The 22,352-nt window shown below is 36.9% G+C and overlaps 1 protein-coding gene across 1 annotated transcript; it reads right to left on the bottom strand.

Moving 5' to 3' along the window:
• On the bottom strand, window positions 1-3,627 carry LOC146894448 (olfactory receptor 10N1-like). The gene is made up of 2 exons (XM_085688581.2): window positions 2,731-3,627; window positions 1-45 (listed from the first exon to the last, which is right to left on the bottom strand). Exons 1-2 carry the CDS (start codon window positions 3,625-3,627, stop codon window positions 1-3), a joined length of 942 nt encoding a protein of 313 aa, XP_085544707.1.
• Between the last annotated feature and the right edge of the window lie 18,725 nt (window positions 3,628-22,352).

Here is a 22,352-nt window from a genome sequence, read left to right as displayed (position 1 = left end):
TTACTGGACCTTTTTCCGGTATAGCAATAGAACTTTTTCAGGAACCTGTAAGTTAACTGGAACAGATTTGCATGTTGGTGTCAAAGGAAAAGGCTACTGTTTTAGGTTAAGACCTATGAACTTTTAAGAAGGCAATTATAGGAAATTGGAAACTCTGAATCTCTGGAGATTGAAACCTGTTAATCCTGGACTATGTAGCCTGTTAAAGAACAGTACCTTGAGTTGTCAAAACCTTTAGACAGATCTGGGAGGAATAAATGAGCAAAAATGAGACAGTTTTTTGGCTAGCAGGAAATCCCATATTCTCTCCTTATCCTTAGAGAACACCAGTCTTAGAATTAGTTCTTGTCATTAGCTGTTGAATACAAGAGGTCCAGAGATTTATTTTGTATAGGATTATTTAGTCTACCTGTCTTGGCAAGATGAGCAGATTGATTCCCTGGTGAAGCACCAGAAAACTGGAGAAGTAAAAGTCCACTTTTTTTTTTTTCTGTGTGGGTGACTATGCCAAACCAAAGGAAAAGCCCAGAAGCAGAAGGTCTTCTATCTTCTTGGAGGAGTCAGAGGGTTCTGCAAATCCAGCATGTCTCTGTGTTAGAAGTGCTTGTTATTAAAATGTCATGATCTCAGATTTGTAAAGGTACTTGAGAACCAGGTACCATTACCTGGTATTCTAAACTGGGCATATAAGCTAAATTAAATAAAATACACATCTCCCCGGGGAAGGGTCAGGACCATTCCAAGAGGATATTTCAGTGGGCACCCTTAAATATTAGATAAACATAAATAAATAAAAATATTGGAAACACATTGTCCCAAGTTTTGCATGTGCTTCCCGTTTTTCTGTCTCTCCTGCCATGCTCCCAGTCACCCAAGAGTGCTGCATTTAATAAAACATGGGCATTTGAATTTGGTTTGATTTGATCTGCTTGGATTTCTTTGTACCAGTGGTGCAACTTTTCTTAGGATTTTTCCTAACACAATGGAACAAAATTGAAAACCCGGATATCAATCCACACAAATAAAATGCCCAATTTTGAAAAAAACGCAAAAAATATAAAATGGAAAAAAGTATATTCAATAATTGATGCTGGCAACAGTGGATATCAACATGTAGAAGAATGAAAATAGATCCACATATATATCACTATGAACAAAACTCAGGTCCAAATGGATCAAAGACCTCAATATAAAGCCAACCACACTAAACGTCAAAGAAGAGAAAGTGGGAAATTTACTTGAATGCATTGATATGGGAGACTCCTTTCTAAATATAACCCTGACAGCATAAACACTGAGAGAAGCAATTAATAAATAGGACCTCCTGAAAATGAAAAGCTTCTGTAAAGCAAAGGACACAGTCAACGAGACAAAATGGCAGCCTACAAAATAGGAAATGATCTTCACTAATTCCACATCAGGCAGAGGGCTGATCTCCAAAATATATAAAGAAATCTAGAAATTGGTCATCCAAAGAACAATTAATCCAATAAAAAAATGGGGTACAGACCTAAACAGAGAACTCTAAACAGAGGTATCTAAAATGGATGAAAGACATTTAAGGAAATGTTCAATATCCTTAGCCATCAGAGAAATGCAAATAAAAACAACTCTAAGATTTTATCTTATATGTGTAAAAAGTGGCCAAGTCAAAAACATTAATGACAACTTATGCTGGAAGGAATGTAGGGTAAAGGGAACACGTCTCCATTGCTGGTGGGAGTGCAAACTGGTACAGCCACTTTGGATATCAGTATGGCAATTTCTCAGAAAATTAGCAAACAACCTACCTTAAGACCCAGCAATAACACTTTTGGGTATATATATAAAGGATGCTCAATTGTACCACAAGGACATGTGCTCAACTATGTTCATAACGGCATGATTTGCAATAACCAGTAACCAAAGTGCACCTTGACCAAAGAATAGATAAGGAAAATGTGGTACATTTACACAATGGAATACTACATAGCAGAAAAAAGTGGTGACGTCTTGAAATTTGCGGGCAAATGGATGGATCGAGAAAACATTATATTGACTGAGGTAACCCAGACCAAGACAACGTTTCCTGTTTCTATTGGTGATAAAGGAAACTTCTGTACTGCTAGTCATGCTTGTGTTTAGTAACACATTTTTATGCAGGTAATACTTAATAGTACAATAACAACTTTATTGCTCGCTTATATATTATTATATATTTGGCATTAATCTAGACTGCACATCTTTTATTTATATAAAAATGAAACATGGTGGCAAAGAGCATGCCATCAGTAGGTTCGTTCACCTTTAATTACTGGGTATTTCCACTGCCTTAAGTATTCAAGCAAGTAAAGGGCTGGTATCATCTGAGCTGTGTTAAGTAAACAGAGTTCTAGAAGAATTTATAAAGGTCCCATTTTTCAGATTATACCTGAAAAATAAGGTCCATAATAGTATTTTATATTCTTAAGTCACTTTGCTACCAAATATTTTCTTTATTATTTATCTATTTTTAACACATTTTTGTATGCCAAGGTGTGAATGTGGAGTAAGAAGACAACTTTCAGGAGTCAGGTCTCGCCTTCTGCCATTTGGTTCTGGGATTTGAATTGAGGCAGGCAGTATTTGCTTACAGGTTTGTTTGTTTAATAAAATGAAAGAGGAGATTGATTAACAAAGATAATAATTATTAAAAATTAATTATGTACTGTATAATTAATTCCTAAACACCTCAGCTAAACTGTGAAATACCCTTCTTAAGGACCTCTTTACTTCTTTGTTCCTCAGTGAATAGATTAATGCATTCAGCATGGGTGAGACAATATTGTTTAATATTTGCATCAAAGCACTAAGCAAGGGGTTTGGTGTGCGCTGCAGGTAGATGATGATGACAGGTCCATAGGCACAGAGGATGGCAGTGAGGTGGGCACTGCAGGTGGAGAATGCTTTCTGCCTGCCCTCTGCTGAACGGATTCTCAGAATGGCAATCCCAATGTGTGCATAAGAGAAAGAAATACTGAAGACAAACATGAGAGCCAGAATGCCAACATTAATGGAGCCCACTTTCTGAGCCAGTGTACTATCAGAGCAAGCCAAAGGCAAAACTGCAGGAAGGTCACAGAAGAAATAGTCCACTTGATTAGATGCACAATAGACTAAATGAAAGGTAAAAGAGGTCAGGATGGTGGCGTGAAGAAACCCCACTGAACAAGCTATTGTTACCAAGCTCACACACACTCCACGTTTCATGATGAGCATGTATCTCAGTGGATGACAGATGGCAACATAGCGATCATAAGCCATCACAGAATAGAGGCAACCTTCAGTAGAACCCAGGAGGTGATAGAAGAAGAGCTGGGCAGCACAGCCTTTGTAAGAGATGACTGGGCTCTGACCAGAGAGATAAAGTAGCATCTTGGGACAGGTTACTGATGGGAATAGCATGTCAAAAATGGATAAAAGTCCCAAGAAGAAATACATGGGAGTATGAAGGGTAGACGAAGAAACAATTGCAGTAAAAATGAGTGAATTTCCAAGCAAGGTGAAGAAGTAGATGAATAAGAACACAACAAAGAGTAGAGTCTCCAATCCTTGTGTTTGGGGTATTCCCAGTAAGATGAATTCATTGAGTAGTGTGTAATTTCTCATTATCTTCAAAGGTAGTCTTGGTCCAAATAATTTTTTTTGCTAAATCCAAAACCAAGGAAATAGATTAATTAGAATTAATTCACCACTAGTATACCAATTAACATTCTTACTAAAATCCAAAATTGGTCTTATGTTCTGTTCATGATTATGAAATAATATCCAACGATATCTAAGACTCATGCAGAGTAAGTGCTTGATTAATTCACATTTCAGCATGAGTAGCATGAGCTCACATCTAGTTAGTGTCTTTTGGATGAAGATTGCCTGCTGTGTCTGGAGGCAGTAAATGACTTCACATTAGGAACAGGGTTAACCAAGGAAAAATCAGCAAGTAGCTTTTCTAAGAGATTCACTGGAGAGAGAACCCACTAGTCCATTAGTTCCTTACTTAGGAGAATGTCAACCTTTATATTCCTATGACTTCATTCCTTCTCTGTATACTTCAAAAGGGAAATTGCACATTGATAAAAACACACAGACACACAGACACTCATGCACACACACTAATGTAATGATTTTTAAAATAGATTATGAACATTAAATCTAAATATTAGCTTTATTAGACATCTCTAATAATTACAAATGACATTGAAATTGAATATTAGATATTTATCAAGAAGTACATTGGAATTAGTAAAGTATACTCATATTTCCATATTTGAAGACATTATATTCATTTCTGATTATTAATGCAGAGTTAAGTAAAATTTAACACTGCCAAATAAAAAATGTCTCAGAAAACATGTCACAGGATCAAACAGAGAAACATGCTAAATGTCCTTAACCATTTGCATAACATGAATAGTGTTTAATAAAATAACCCAAAAGCACATGTTTCTGGTAATTTTTCAAAGCATTTCCAGAGTTATTCAAAGCACTTATCAAACACCCCACAAATATGGACCTGAGCACCACAGCTTTGTCAGAGAAGAAGATTGTGATTTTCCATTCCTCCTGCTCCTTGAAATACAGTCCAGATCTGTGTTGTTTGCTCTCAATCAACCAAGGAAAGTAAACTGTCGAGAATCTTTCCTGGGATTTCGTTGTGCCGTCTGTCACCCGCCCTCTCATGGACAGGTCCTTGTGAACCATGGAAGCCCAGGTGATGCTTTTATCTACAGCTTCATCTCTATGATCTGCAGTTTTGACTTACCAAGTGTATGGAAACTGTCTCATTATAACTGTCCTAATTACTAACTTTATGCTTAATTTGGTTGATCTTTCTTTTTGCATATTTAGTGGTTACTGATCGGTGCATTTGTCTTCTAAATATTGGAAGATTAAACCACTTCTTTCCATTTACACAGAAAAGATTCTGATGGAACAAAGTCCATGCTCCTGGACAGTAAATAGTCCTGGGTGCTGCAGCATTAATCACAGAGAGTGAAGCATATATAACAAAATGAAATGTATATGACTCAAACATAAATATGTATACACATTCAATGACAGCTTCATAATTGTTGATATCTGTCTCACATTCTTGAATAAAAACACACATAATAATTTAGAATAAAGAGTTAAGGAAAGAAAATGGAGTTCTTTGTTCAAAGGAAAAATGGGAAAGTTTTGTTATTGGATATTTTTGGTAACAAAGAGTGTGAAATTTGCAGTGTAAAACTACCCAATTAGTACAGAATTATATATCATGATGTATATAGCCTTAGATACTTGACTTATGTAATGTGTCTTTGTCATGGAATACCTAATATGACATACATATTTTATCAGTTCAATTGGTTTATTTCCCTATTGCCATTTGATGTTGTTGATAGATGGTTCATCCTATTAAGTTCTTTTAGTCTAATGTCCTTTTGTTGTGTTTGTTGAAAGAAAGTTAGTTTTCTTCCTTTTTGTTTCCTATTATCCTCTATATCTGTGACAGAACTTCACCTACATTTGAGGCCAGTTCCTCTTAACTGTTGAAGCGAGGTCACAATGGCCACTGGGGGGCTCTCATGCTATGGATCTCACTGCACAGCCTTCTGGAAGACTTCAGATCAACTGCAATGGAGTTTAATGGAGACTAGTGCACACCAAAAAATGACATTTAAGTATTTAGTAGATGAACATATTCTTAGGCAAACATATATAAAAACATGGTACTGAAAAGTTTGGGGTGTGATATATGACATTTGAACTGTGAAAACATAAAGAATAAATTTAAGTAATATTTTGTAGATAGAAATCAATAGCATTATTTGAGGAACTACACTTGAAACTGTGACTTGTTCTTCTAATTGTGTTTAGTACATCAGTTTCTCAGTAAATGGCTTTTATTCAACTCATAAAATACCCTGTTCCTGGGTGCTGTGAAGTTTAAGCATAACAATATTCACAAAATAACTTTGAGAGTGGTAGAAAATTCTATTGCTATCTTCTAGAAGAGGAGAATAAGAGAGAAGAGATAAGAAAACAGAAGGTGTTTAAGATATTTGTCTGTGTAGGATCTGGTTTACCGAATTTGTGCTTTTTGTATGCATTCAGTATCTAATTTCTGAAAGAATGATAGTATTACATGGTTTTACCTTGCTATTATACCAAACAAGGTATCACAATAACAAGACTTCAAAAGTCTACAGATGCTCAGCCATCGCTGTTTACTTCTTCAATCAAGGCAAGTAGAAATACTCTTGTGGGGCTGGAGTACAGCTCAGGGAGAAGCTCTTGCCTAGCAGCTGTAAGAATTTAAGTTCTATCTCAAACAACAAAAGACAGAGATCAAACAATGGCACTGTTATAATGCATGGCTTGTTATTTACCTGAACATATGAACTCTCAATAGACTAATGAGAAGTCTTTATTACATGCTCTTGAAAACCTATCAAGACTAATTTTTTAAAGGTGAAAACTAACATACACAATAGAAACAGTTGAAAACTCTGATTTAAGGGTTAACCGAATCATTTACTGTCCATGTATGATCTCATTTCCAAACCACTCAAAACAGAGCGCAAATCAGAACTATGCAGTATATCTGATTGGTGCTGCACAATGGGAGTTAATGCGTGACTCATAGTGCTGCTGCCTCTAAAACAGAACAAATCTGATTGCCAGAAACAATAAACTTTCCAACAAAGAAACTTATGGGACATAGCTCATGAAATTCATCTCATTGCAGCCTGAAATGGTTTTTCACCATTTGAAGATAGTTTAGAGTCAATGAAGTAGATCAATGGTTCAGGATAATTGACACTAGGCCTGAGGACCTGAAATAAATCCCCAAATCTCATATGATAGAAGCAAATAACTTATTCAAATTTTGGTGTGATTTCCACGAGAATTTTGTGCCAGGAATGTACCATCACACAGGCATAGTTACACAGAAAATAGACAAAAGTACTATAATAATATTTTTCCGGGTTGTCACGGCCCAATCCTTTAATCCCAGCACTTGGGATGCAGAGGCAGAGGCAGATGGATGTCTGTGAGTTTAAGGTCAACCTGGTCTGTAAGAGCTAGTTCCAGGACAGACACCAAAAACTACAGAGAAACTCTGTCTCAACTAACAATCAAACAAAAATTTAATAAAATAAAATTTCCATTATAATAACAACCGTTGTTTTTTTTTGAAATCCTAGAGATTAATGTTTATCATTTTTTTTTCTACCCATCACTAGCTACTGTTGTAGATACCATAGATGCATGGTCTCAAAACTCATATTAGTGCATCCTTTTAATCCCAGAAATCAGAAGACTGAATCTAGTTCGAGGCCAGCCTAGTCTACAAAGAGGTTTCCAGGATAGCCAGTGTTGCTACATAATAAAACCCTGTCTTGGAAAAGAAAACAGAAACATAATAAAAAAGAGTAACAACTAATTGACAGTATATGTTTTCACCCATTACAGAGGTACATGCAGTTTTCCTGGAAGTTTACAGTCAAATTCTACTGTACTCAGGATACTGTAATGAGACGGCAATGGCACACTCATAGGACTTGGTCTATAGATACAAGGACCCACCTTCCAGGTGTGTTTCTATTGATAGGACTAAGAGCTGATAATTCATAAACTGGGAAAGTCAGTTTCTTATCATTAAAAAAATTGAAAAAAATTCTCCCAGTAGCAATCTTAATCTTATCTAGCCAGTTAAATTTTATTATCCAGTAGTTTACAGGATTACGGAAACATGCTTAATAATAGCAAAAAGTGTGGTAAAAATGGGACTGTTCCTCTAATGCCAGTAGAATATTTTTTTTGTTTCTTAGTCTTCATTCTGTCTGCTTGTCTTGGTTATCCCAACATAAATTATCTCTCGAGACCAGCATGGGGGCATGGGAATAATTGAGACACAGTTCACATGGCAAATTCAGAAGGGAGTTTCGGGGTACATACAGATTCTGAAGATCACCCACATTTATTATCAAAACAGTTTTTGTGTCAAAAGGTAAACTGAGGGGGAAGTTCATTAGCATTCTGTTTCCAGGGTAGCAGGACTAAGTAATATCAGCAACTATGGCTGCTCTGTCATGTAGCTTGGATTAACACCTCCTCCCAGGCAATCTCCATAATTCCAAGAAAGGAGCTGAATGATATTAGCATATCCCGACCCTATTGTTAGGCTAGCCACAGCCTTTCTGCAAGGCTACCTGACCACCCGAGGTGTGAACTATGGCTTGAGAGCCTGGCCACCATATAATGTAGAAATATGTGGCTTGTACAATATTGCCCCACATCTGCTCAGTGAACACATGGAATATTGTCATAATTGTGCTTGGTATAGAGTAGGGACCACATTGTGCTTGGCTTTGTCTAACTGACAATAGAAGCTTCACAAAATTCCTATAACGGTTGTATATGAAAATTGATTTGGAAAGAATTAATACACAGTATGATGTTATTCAATCATTTACTGTGAGTATAATTATTTTAGGCAAATTTGTGATAGAGATTTGAGGAAAATAGCTACATGAAGGCAGTACTCACTAAGTTCAAATGGCATCATTCAGAGAAGTAGGTTGTGGCCATGACGAAATGAGACAGACATGCAACTTTTAGAAAAATCATGCTGTAGGAACATATCAAAAAAAGTGAGCAACTCAAGACATGCTTTCATTCTTCAGGGGACTATCTTTTATTTATCTTTTTCTCATGATTATTATTTTCTCTGTACAAAGATCACATCCAAAAAATTTTTATTCATAGGATACTTTATGATTCTTGGAACACAACCAATGTTGAATTAACTGGCAAAGAATAATAAAGAACTGCATTCCCACACATGGTTTGTGAAACAGAAATTGGGAAAAAGAGTCTGGCTATCCTGTATACGAGTAGGTAGTATAAGAGTAGGTAGCCTCCACAGACACGATTCCACTAACGGGAGAAACAGGAAGAGAAGCAGTAGGCACTTACATGCATAAGAAATCATGAATGACTCAACAAAGAAAGACAGATTTCCCTTTCTTCTGTTACCAGATTCTTCCATAGAGTTGTGAGAGCTCCATCCCAAATTTGTCCTTTCCCATAGAATTGGGTGTCTATTCTGCAGCTTCAGATCCCAGGTGCTCTTCATTGAGAATCACACCAAGAGGGTGCTGCATGTCTGCTGGCACCTGGAGTGATGTCTTAGTGGAAGTATAATCATCTTACTTCCTTAGAATTTCAATGGTATCTAGGTCCCTGTGGAGTCTCATCCCCAGTCTATCCCAAGTCTCAGGGAGCCTAAGCCCTCTGAGCATAGGGAACAATTAAATGCAGTGTTAAGAGTTTCATAATAATCAAGGTAATTTTAAAGGAAGTGGGACTCAGTGTGAATCCCTCCAGTCCTTCTTTTTATTTTTTTTCCTACTGTGGCAAGTTTTCTTAAAGAAACAGAACTTAAAGATGCTACCTGTCCAATTCTCTCTTGACTCCATTTCTGCCTGATCTCTTATCTCTTGTCACTTCTTGTGTCCAACTAGTCAGAAATCATTCATAAAAATATACCATTTTAATGGAGGCAGGGAAATGCTGTTATTTGAACAGCTATATATTTACTTTGGGCTGACAATTCTACTTGTTTGAAAAGAAGGTAAAAATCAGTATTTTAAACTACTAAGTAATGGTATATATCAGAAGTACAGATGTTTGGGTTAAGATATCAAATGAAGTAGCCTGTATTTGTTCTTTATTATATTATAGGCACTCACAGAATAAAGATAATTCTACCAACCAACAACCAGACAATGTCTTGAGAGAAGTTAAATGAAATTATTAAGGAGCTGAATAATGAACAGTTCCTATTAACTAGCGATGCGATAGGAATAAAAAAAATCATAGAATATTGTGTTTCCTGTTTCTTTTTCTTTTTTGGCTTCAAATATGTTTTTTTTCTTGTTTTTATTGAGCTGTATGTTTTTCTCCACTTCCCTCTCTTCTCCGTTCCACTTCTACCTTCTCCCATGGTCCCCATGCTCCCAATTTACTTAGGAGATCTTTTTTACTTTCATGTAGATTAGATCCACATATGTCTCTCTTAGGGTTCTGAAGAACTTTAAATCTTTGAAGATAAAAATTAAATAGGACACCAGTAAATGGAAAGATCTCCCATGCTCTTGTGTAGATAGAATTAACACAGTAAAAATGGCAATCTACCCGAAAACAATCTGCAGATTCAAAGATGCCTCCCAAAAATCCCAGCAAAATTCTTTACAGACGTCCATAGAATAATACTCAACTTTAAACAGAAAAGCAAGAAATCCAAGATAGCCAAAACAATCCTTTACAATAAAGGAACTTCTGGAAGCATTACAATCCCTGGCTTCAAACTCTACTAATGATGCAATTTAGAACCACACCCACAAGGGTAGGATTTTGACGACACCCCTTTGCTTTTCTGGCTTTAGTAGTAGTTTCAACTGTGCCATAAGCCTCATCTACAAGGTGAAAGCCAGAGCTTTTTTGCCAGATGGGATCTGGGTTCAGGGAGATGTCTCTCACTCACTTCTCTTGCTCCCCTATAGGTGACTCAAGGACTCTGTTCGAGAGTCACATTGAAATGGTCTCCGGTTTAAACACACGTGTTTAAAGTGGTTTCTTGCAATATCAAAATGCTCTTGAGCGGCCATTTAGAAAAAAATCTTTTTACATTGGGACAATTTAACTTAAAGCAAATTATGCTCCAAAGCCCTCTTTTTTTTTTTTTTTTTTTGGATGCATACTCTTGTACTGCCCCCACTTCTGTCTCTCTGTGCTGATTTGCTACCAGCTCTCTTGTCCTGTCCCAACTTCCATTTCCCCCCACTACCAGCTCTGTTCAGGCCTTATGATTGGGGGTCAGTGGCTGCTCACATGACTCACATGGCATAAGGACTCTCAGGCTCCTACTAGGCCCTGGAGGATTGCTTGCATGGTGGAAGGGTTCTGATGGAACTCCAATGGGCCCACTCCCTGGTCTCCATGCTTGGCCTTGACCAAGGGACAGGGGCAGATAAACAACAGATCTCATGTCCACACTCAGTGTGCCCAAAACAACTCTGGCCCTACTTCCCACCTCCTTTCCCCACTGCTTGCCATTTCCTAGCCTATCTTCGCCAGGATTTTCCATTAGCTGTCTCCCTGGTCTAATATTTCGTCCTAATGTTTCTCTTCTCTCTTACAACGTCAAGTCAGCTGACACAGGTTTCTATGATTGTCCTATTTGTTTCTCTGTTAAAATAATGTGGCCACAGTATGTTTATATAAATGTGTAACTGTGTTTGCATTATGTGGATTTAAGTTCTTGTGTACCTGTGTACTTCCAAATTACAGCAGCTCTAAAAAGAATACAAACACATGGGTTGCTGCCACTTTAGAGTTCTCACGTGTGCTAGTATTCTATTAGCATTGATAAATTGTAACTAACTAGATAAAATACACATCTAAATTTACTTATATGCCCAGTTTAAAATGCCAGGTAATGGTACCTGGTTCTCAATTGCCTTTACAAATCTGAGATCATGGGCTGAAGAGATGGCTCAGAGGTTAATTAAGAGCACTAGTTGTTCTTCCAGAGGTCCTGAGTTCAATTCTCAGCAACCACATGGTAGTTCACAACCATTTATAATGAGATCTGGTGCCCTCTTCTGGCCTGCAGGCGGACATGCAGACAGAACACCGTATACATAATGAATGAATAAATAAATATTAAAAAAAAATCTGAGATCATGGCATTTTAACAACAAGAGCTTGTAACACAAAGACATGCCAGCTTTCACATCACCCTCTGGCTCCTCCAAGAAGACAGAAGACCTTCTGCTTCTGGGCTTTGCCTTTGGTTTGGCATAGTCACCCACACAGAAAAAAAAAGGAGACTTTTACCTCTCTAGCTTTCTGATACTTCACCAGGGAATTGATCTGCTCATCCTACCAAGACAGGTAGACTAAATCTTCCCCACACAAAATAAATCTCTGGATCTCTTATACTCAACAACTAATGACAAGTACTGATTCTAAGATTGGTGTTCTCTAAGGATAAGGAGAGGATTTGGGATTTCCTGCTAGCTAAAAAGCTGTGTTATTTTTGCTCATTTATTCTTCCCAGATCTGTCTAAAGGGTTTGACAACTCAAGGTACTATTCTTTAATAGGCTCCATAGTCCAGGATTAACAGGTTTCAATCTTCAGAGTCACCGAGTTCCCAATTTCCTTTAGTTGCCGTCTGAAATGTTTATATGTCTTAACATAAAGCAATAGCCTTTTCCTTTGACACCAAGATGTAAATCTGTTCTAGTTCTCTTACAGGTTCCTGAAAATGTTCTATTACTACACCAGAATCAGGTCTGGTAAAAATCCAGGGTTCCCAATTCCTTTAATTATTTTACTGCTACACTAACCCCAGCCAGTTTCAAGCATATTTTACAGGTTACTCCTGCTTCCTATGCCAAGATTGTGCTAAAAATGTCCTCCCAGGACAATGCCAAAAGTACCTGTAGCAGCCCCTGGGACTTTACCATTGGTATCAACTCTCCTAACTCAAGAATACCTGCCAACTCTTCTGTATCAAGTACATCTGCAAACTAAAATCTGATTTATCAGCTATTTTGTCTCATTCCATGACTAGCCCCATTTCATAGGACCAATAATAACATTATTTTTTCCTCTTAACCTCCTACCTTTGCATCTCCCTCAAAAAGTAGCTGCCTGAGGACTACAGCAAAACCACACCTTATGCTGAGCGTGAGCGGGCCAACTTTCAGCTCTCCTCTCTCCCATGTTGTCCCTTGCCCACAAGGAGTAGCCAGACTTGACTCTACACCCCTTTTTCCAAATAGAGCCTAAAATCATAATGATCACCTCAACATCCTGTCACCCCTATATCCAAAGAGTCTGGAATGTGATGTTAAGTTGTGAGCATCACCCCAGGCCTTGGAATACATACCAGACTTCTGGCCTGGGAATTGTGTTGGTCTGGACTGCAAATCCCACCAAGCCAGGTCCTGACACCTCCCTGAAAGGGGCCAGGGGAGGGTCAGGACCACCCCCACAAGGTATTTAAGTGGGCACCCAGAGGAAGAACACATGGTCACGGGTTTTGCATGTGCTCCCTTGTTTTCTGTCTCCCCTGCCATTCTCTCAGCCATCTGAGAGTGCTGCATTTAATAAAACATGGGCATTTTAATTTGGTTTGATTTGACTTGATTGGATTTCTTTGCACTGACAGAGTGGCTTGTCTTCAGATTTTTCCTAACAATATGGCACAAAATTGAAAATCTGGGTATCAATCCATACTACTACAAAAACCCAAGTCTTGACAAAAAGGCTAAAAATATAAAATGAAATAAAAGCATATTCAATAAATGGTGCTGGCGACACTGGATATCAACATGTAGAAGAATGAAAATAGATTCTTCTACACCATGCATAAAATTCAAGCCCAAATAGATCAAAGACCTCAATATAAAGCCAACCACATTGAACCTCATGGAAGAGAAAATGGGAAATAGACTTGAACGCATTGACTTGAGAGATACCTTCCAAAATATAACCTCAGCAGCACAGACACTGAGAGAAACAATCAAAAAAATGGGACCTCCCCAAACTGAAAAGCTTCTGTCAAGCAAAAGACAAGGTCAACAAGACAAAATGGCAGCCTACAGAATAGGAAAAAATCTTCACTAACCCCACATCAGTCAGAGGGCTGATCTCCAAAATATATAAAGAACTCAAAAAATTGGCCATTCAAAGAACAAATAATCCAATAAAAAAATGGAGGACAGACCTAAACAGAGAACTTCCAACAAAGGAATCTAAAATGACTGAAAGACACTTAAGGAAATGCCCAACATTCTTAACCATCAGAGAAATGCAAATCAAAACAACTCTACATTCTATCTTATACCTGTAAAAATGAATAAGTCAAAAACATGGATAATAATTTATGATGGAAAGGATGTGAGGTAAAAGGGACCACTTCTTCATTGCTGGTGGGAATGCAAACTGGTACAGCCCCTTTGGATATCAGTGTGGCAATTTGTCATAATATTTGCAAACAACCTACCTCAAGACCCAGCAATGCCAGTTTGGGGTCTATAACCAAATGATGCTCAATCGTACTACAAGGACATGTGCTCAACTATGTTCATAGCAGCATTATTTGCCATAGCCAGTGCAGTGCCAGCATGACAACTGTAATTCTTCTGAGCGAGGGACGTCGGGATTAACACACAGCACAACTTCAGGTTCTGCAGATAAGCCTTTATTCCACTTTCTCACACAGTATCTATAGCCCTTAGCAGGGGAGTCCAAGCCAGCAAAAGCAGGAAGCTCATCATTGTAACTCAATGGCTTAGGGGTAAATATCCTTAGAAACAATGCTGAAAACACCAGATTGTTTCTGTTTTTGTTCCTGTTTTCAACCAACCGCAAGAGTACAAAACAGATCAAGTGTGGGTGTGAAGGCCTGTCTTCTAGAGACCCAACAGCCAGAACCTGGAAAGAACCTAAATGACCCTTGTCCAAAGAATTGATAAAGAAAATGTGGTACATTTATACAGTCGAGTAAAAAAGAATAATGAATTTGCACACAAATGGATGGATCTAGGAAACATGATATTGACATAGGTAACCCAGACCTAGACAACAATGTTACATATTTCTACTGGTGATAAAGAAAACTTCTGTCCTGCTGGTCATGTTTGTGTTTAGTAATACTCATTTTTATTCAGGTAATACTTAATAGTGTAATAACTACTTTATTGCTAGCTTATATATTATTATACATTTGTCATTAATCTAGACTGTACTTCTTTTATTTATATAACAATAAAACATGCTGGCAAAGAGCATGCCATCAGTAGGTTCATTCACCTTTAATTATTGGGTATTTCCACTACCTTAACTGGCCAAGCAAGTAATGGTCTGGTATCATCTAAGCTATGTAAGTACACAGAGTTCTAAAAGAACTTATAAAGGTCCCATTTTTCAGACTGTACCTGGAAATTAAGATCCATAATAGTATTTGTTTTCTTAAATCACTTCACTACCAAATATTTTCTTTATTGTTTATCTATTTTTATTACATTTATTTTTCTGCCAAGGTGTGAATGTGGAGTCAGAAGACAATTTTCAAGAGTCAGGTTTCACCTAAAGTCACTTGGATCTGGGAATTGAATTTAGGTGGGCAGTCTCTGTAAGAATTGCCTTTCCCCACTAGATCAACTTTGTGGCCCCCCATTTATTTTATCTCCCTAAGTTTAAGGTTCATTTGGTGGTTTTGTTATGTGTTTAATTCTGTGATAAACCCACTAATAAAAAGTGGGGAGGAATGGCTTATTTGAATGACACATCACGATCACAGTCTACATCCAGAAAAGTCAGCACAGGGACTTTACGGAGGTAAAGATGCAAAGGCCATGGAGTCTTGCTGAATGCTGACTTGCTCTCCATGTTCCATTCATCTTTATTTCTCATGTATTTAGGCTACCTGTCCAGTGGAGGAACCACCCCAAATGGGCTAGACCTTCCCACATCAATCCCTTATTAATAAAATGTTCTATAAATCACAGGGCATGCCTGAAAGAAAACCAGGTAAACTACCCACATATCTTCTCCTCTCTCTCTCTATTTTCCCAGACCCAAATTCCCCAATCTAGTTCCTAGTGATGTAACAAAACACCAACCTTCCTTAATCCCTGCCTTCATCTCCTATAGATTCCACAAACAATTACAACAATCATACTCTCCTATACAGAGGGAAAATACAAACTAAGGAACAGAATACCCACCCAACAAAGACAAATCAAGAAACAAACATGTAGATCATTCATCACCCTAACCATTTACTTAATAATTGATTGATGTAAGAGGGTCTGAATGTGAGACACCTACACCAGCGTAGAAACACAGTCAGCAACAGCCAGATCAATATTTCTTTACCAGAGTCTTGCTATACTACCTGGAATATTCTAACATGATGCACATGAAAAAAGATCTTTTATGAACATGACAGGGATCCTTAAAGTGGAAATAAATAAATCCCTTAAAAAAACAGGAAAACACAAACAAACAGTGTAAGGGAATAAATAAAACTGTCCAAAACTTGAATGGAAATATAATCAATAAAAAGAAAACCAAAAATGATAGAGTTCTGAAAATTAAAATCTTAGGAATTTGAGCAAGAGCTCCAGAGGCATGCTTCACCAATAGAATACAAGAGATGGAAGAGAGAATCTCAGGTGTTGAAGATACGGTAGAAGAAATGGGTACTGAGGTCAAGTAAAATGTTAAATCTAAAAAACTGTCAAAAAACATCCAGGAAATCTGGAACACTATGAAAAGACTATAGCAAAGAATAATAGTTATAGATTGAGAAAAAAAAATCCAGTTCAAAGTCCCAGAAGACGTTTCCAACAAAATCAGAAGAATAATTTTCTAACCTAAATGAGGATGTGCCTATGAAAGTACAAGAAGAAAATAGAACACTAAACAGTTTGGAGCATAAAAGAAATCCCCCTCACCACATAATAATCAAAACATTAAATGTATGGAACAATGAGAGTGTATTAAGAGCTGCAAGGGAAAAGGGTCAAGTACTATATAAAGGCAGACATATTAGAATTACACCTGACTTCTTAATGAAGACTCTAAAGCCATAAGGACCTGGATAGAAGTGCTGCAGGCTCTAAGATATCACAAAGCCAGACAGCCCATACTACTATAACCACCAAAGTTCTCAATCACAATAGATGAAGAAAATAAGACATTCTATGATAATGTCAAATTTAAACAATATCCATATACAAATTCAGCTTTACAGAAAGTATTAGAAGGAAAACTCTAACCTAAGCAGGTTAACTACCCATATGAAAACCCAAGAAATACATGTTCTAACACCAATACAATCAAAAGAAGGGAAACACACACACTGCCACTGCTGTCACTACCACCACCATCACCATCACTACCAACAATAAATAACAGTCATCAACAGTCGTTAGTCACTGGCATCTCTCAATATCAATGGTTTCAGTTATTCAATAAAAAGACACAAACTAATAGAATGGATAAGAAATCAGGATCCATTCTTCTGCTGCATCCAATACATACATCAACATTAGGGATAGAAATTACCTCAAAGTAAAGGATTTGAAAAAGACATTCCAAGCAAATGGTTTTAAGAAGCAAGCTGGTGTATCTATTAGTATTCATCAAAATATACTAAACCAAAATTAATCAAAATATACTAAACCAAAACAAATCAAACTAATCATAATCATTAACGGGAAAATCCATGAAAATGACATTTCAGTTCTTAATATCTATGTTCCAAATTCAAAGGCATCCAAATTTGCAAAAGAAATACTATTACAGCTCAAATCATATATTGACCGGCACACACTGATAGTGGGAGACTTCAGTACTGCATTCTCACCAATGGACAAGTTATTCAGTCAAAAATCAAAGAGAGAAATACTGAAGCTAACAGACTTTATAAACCAAATGGACCTAAAAGGTATTTATAGAACTTTTCACTCAAACACAAAAGAATATAGCTTTTATTCTGTACCTAATGGAATGTTCTCCAAAACTGACTACATACTCAGACACAAGTCAAGTCTCATCAGAGACAAGAAAATTGGAATAACTCCTCACATCCTATAAGACCACTACAATTAAAGCTGGATCTCAACAACAAAAGAAACAACAGAAAGTCTACAAACTCATGGAAACTGGATAATTCTCTACTCAATGACTACTGTAACAAGGCAGAAAGAAAGAAATTGAAGACTTCCTAGAATTCATTGAACATGAATGTACAACTGAAGAAGGATGCTTCAAAGAAATCTCACACTAGTTCAGAATTGAGAATAATAGAGGGTTATTTATTCAGGGGTAGATTCCAGATCACAATCCTCTGCTGGAACAGGGAACAGCAACCATATGCTTCACCTGGAAGAGAAGCACTTTATATGGGCATAAATAGTATAAGAGGCCACACCCAAGTGGGCGGGTAACTTAAAGGCTACTGGCAGTAGGAATTCCTACAGTAAACAACATCGCCAAACTTAAAATACCTAAAATCTTTAAAATATAAGAAGCAAGCATACCCAAGAGGAATAGATAGTAGAAAATAATCAAACTAAGAGCTTAAATCAATAAAATAGAAACAAAGAGAACAATAAAATAAAACAATATAAAATACAAAAAAGAGTTGCTTCTTTGAGAAAATCAGCAAGAAAGACAAACTCTTATCTAAACTAACTAAAGACATAGAGAAAATATCAAAATTAACAAAATCAAATATAAAAAGAGAGATATAACAACAGACAGTAAAGAAATCCAAAAACTCATTAGGTCATACTTCAAAAACTTGCACTCCTCAAAACTGGAAAATCTAAAAGAAATGGATAATTTTCTCTATTGATACCACTTACCATAGCTAAGTAAAAATCATGTAAATAATATAACTAGACCTATAATCCATAAATAAATAGAAGCAGTCATTAAAATTCCCCCTACCTCTCCCAAAAAGTCCAGGGCAAGATAGTTTCAGAGCAGAATTCTACTGGATTTTTTAAAAAGGAGCCTAAGTCAAGCCAATTATCCTCAAATTATTCCACAACTTAAAAACTAAAGAAAAATTGCCAAATTTTTTATAAGGCCACAGTCATTCTAATACCCAAACTACACAAAGACTCAACAATGAAAGAAAATCACAGACCAAACTCCCTTAAGAGTATAGATGCAAAAATGCATCTATGTATTTTGCAAGTATCAATAATACCTGCAAACCAAATCTAAAAACACATAAAAAAAATTCCCACCATGACTAAATAGGCTTCATTTCATAGATGCAAGGACAGTTTAATATATGAAATCTGTCAACGTAATCTATCATAAAAAAAACTACGTGATCATTTCATTAAAAGCAGAAAATGCTTTTGACAAAATTCAATACCTCTTCATGATAAAATCCTGGAGAAATTAGGAATACAAGAGGCATACTGAAACATAGTAAAGACAGTATACAGTAAGCTTATAGCCAACATCAACATAAATGGAGAGAAACAAAGCAATTTCATTAAAATAAGGAACAAGAAAATGTTTTCTACTTTCTCCATATCTAGACATTATAGTACTTGAAGTTCTAGCTAGAGCAATAAGATAGGTAAGAGATTTTAATGGGCATTGCATTGAATCTGTAGATTGCTTTTGGTAAAATTTCTATTTTTATTGTGTTAATTCCACCTACCCAAAAATAATGACATCTTGAAATCTGTAGGCAAATAGATAGGTCTTGAAAACATCATATTGAGTGAGGTAACCCAGACTCAGAAAGACAAATATCATATGTACTCACTCATAAGTGTTTTTTAGACAAAAAAAAAAAAAAAACAAAACAACAGCCTACAATTCACAATCCCAGAGAACCTAGACAATAATTAGGACCTTAAGAGAGACATATATGGATCTAATCTACATGGGAAGTAGAAAAAGACAAGATCTCCTAAGTAAATTGGGAGCATGGGGACCATGACAGAGGGTTGAAAGGGAGGGGAGAGGATGGGAGGGGCGCAAAGAAACGTATAGGTTAATAAAATCAACAAAAAAATTAAAAATGATAACTGTAAGAGATCAAACAGATACAGATAGTAAAAAAAAAGAAGTTGAAGGATTTTTATTTTCAGATAAAATATATTATACTTTTATTCTCCTAAAAATTCCACAGGGAAATTTCTCCAACGGATAAATATTCTCAACAATGTAGCTGGACACAAAATTAAGTAAAAAATCAGTAGCCTTCCTTTATACAAATGATAAATAAATTAAGAAAGAAATCAAGAAAACAACACATTTTGCAATAGCCTCAAATAATACAAAATATCTTAGGGTAACTCTAACCATGTAAGAAAAAAAAACTTGTATGAAAAAAATTTAAGGGCTTTGAAGAAACAAATTGACAAAGTTGTCAGAAGATGGAAAGCTCACCCATGCACATGGATTAATAGGATTAACATACTAAAATGGTCATTCTACCCAAATCTGCAGATTCAATGCAATCCCCATTCAAATTCCAACACAATTCTTCACAGATTTTGAAAAGACAATTCTCAACTTCAAATGGAAAAACAAAACAAGAAACAAGATAACTAAAACAATCCTGAACAATAAAAGAACTGCTGAAGACATCTCCATTCATGATTTCAAATTGTACTACAGAGTTGCAGTAATAAAAACTACATAGTGCTGTTGTAGGGGAATGTGTTACAGCTGAGAAGTTGTAGAGATATAGTGACTTACCAGGAAGCCAGGCTATACTTAGAGCTGCAATAGAACAGCTTTGCAGGGGTAGAGTCACAATAGAACAGGTCGATGGTGTAGAACTGCAATAGGACAGTTGTGGATTCTGCAGTCGCAATAGGACAGCTCTGGAGACTAGCCCTGCATTAGGATAGCTCAGCCCTGGAGGAGAGGTGTCCTGAGTATCAGGAGGCCAGGCTATCTAGAGCTGCAATATAACAGCTCTGGAGGGTGGAGCCACTATAGGATAGCTCAGTCCTGGAGGGAAGGAGCTCACTTAAGGAGAAGCCAGGTACCTGAAGCTGGCTTGCTGTGGGGCTTGGTCTCCCCTCAGTACATAACAATTCCGCTCTTCTGGAAAGCGGCTTGATATAGCTGAGCTCTGCTCTGTTCCCTTAAGAGAAAGTCTTAGTAGAGTTATCCACTTTGTCTCTGGCCCAATATGTTACTTGTTTTGCTAACACTCTGCTAAAGGGGAAGCCCCTGCAGAAATTAGCAATCTCCTCTGGCTCCTTCGAAAAGTTGTTACTTTTTCTGCTTAGCCTTCCTTAGGGAGTATCCTAGCAAGTTTCTTCTGTTTGGTGCAGGCTTGCTCGGGTACTCTAAGAGAGCATCATAGCAAGGTTTTTCAGTTCAATCCCCTAAGAGAGGTCCCAGCTAGGTTCTTCTATTCTGCACCAGGGAATGAAGATTGTCACCCAAGACTCTTTTGAGAAAGATATGTTTTTGGGAATGAAAAGTCCAGGAGAGTGACTGCCTCTGCCAGGGGAGGTACAAACTGCGGCCTCTAACTGAACAGACAGAGAGGCTTATATAGGGCTTCTTAGGGACGGAGTTTTCCCAGGGAGAAGAGGCTTGGTTAGTTTTTTCAACTCAGAGATTGATTAGTCAGATGCAGAGATGGCTCTGATTTCATGGCCAAACCGTGTTTCTTTCACTGGTCCTTTTTAGCTTTTTGACTATAATCTTAGGACCAGGGCATATTTCTTTCACTGGCTTTGGTTCTAGGGACAAGGTGTGTTTTTTTGACACTGGTTTCAGAGTCAGGGCATGTTTCTCTGGTCCTGGGTTCAGGGATAAAGATGTTTCTTTCCAGGGCTCAGGTCTCAGATTCAGGGTGTATTCCTTTCCCTGGCTCTGGGTTCAGAGTCAGGGTGCTCAGTAATTGGTTAGTTTCCTGCTCTAGTTGTCCCTTTCATCCTATATTTGGCATAAAAACAGACACATTGATTTATAGAATCGAATTGAAGACCCAGACATAAATCAACACACCAATGGACATCTGTTTTGGATAAAGACTAGAAATACATACTGAAAAAAAATGACAGCATTTTTTAAAATAAATAATGACGTTCAAACTGGATGCTTGCATGTAGAAGAATACACATAGGTCCATATTCATCACACTCTATATAACAAAAGTATGAATGGATTAAAAATCTCAATATAAAATCTGACTCACTGAACCTGGTAGAAGACAACCTTAGGGAATAGCCTTGAAATCATTGGCAAAGGAGAAGAGAGCTCACTGACAACACAGGCCCTAAGATCAATAATTAATAAAAAAGACCTCATGAAACTGGAAAACTTCTGTAAGGCAAAGGATACCATCATTTGGAAAAAGTGGAAGCCTACAGAATACAAAGGATTTTTTACCAATTACTTATCTGATTGCAGATTGATATTCAAAATACCTAAAGAACATAAGAAACTAGATATCAAAAAACCAAATAATTTAATTTAGAAATGGAGCACAGATCTAAACAGAGAATTCTCAATAAAGGAAACTCAAATGGCTGAGTAACACTTAAAGAAATGTTAAACATCTTTAGTCATAAGTGAAATGCAAATCAAAACTGCTTTAAGGTTTCATCTTACACCTGTCAGAATGGCAAAGATGAATATCTTAGCTCATGCTGGTGATGATGTAGAAGAAGAGGAATAATCTTCCATTGCTGGCGGGAAAAGCAAGCTTGTAGAGCTTCTATGCAAATCAATGTGGTGGTTACTCATATGACTTTTGAG

The sequence above is a fragment of the Myodes glareolus genome, chromosome 4 (genome assembly GCF_982192425.1).
Source record: "Myodes glareolus chromosome 4, mMyoGla1.1, whole genome shotgun sequence".
NCBI lineage: Eukaryota > Metazoa > Chordata > Mammalia > Rodentia > Cricetidae > Myodes > Myodes glareolus.
The sequence above is the reverse complement of the archived record's forward strand: the minus strand, read 5'-3'. Positions and strand labels throughout refer to the sequence as shown.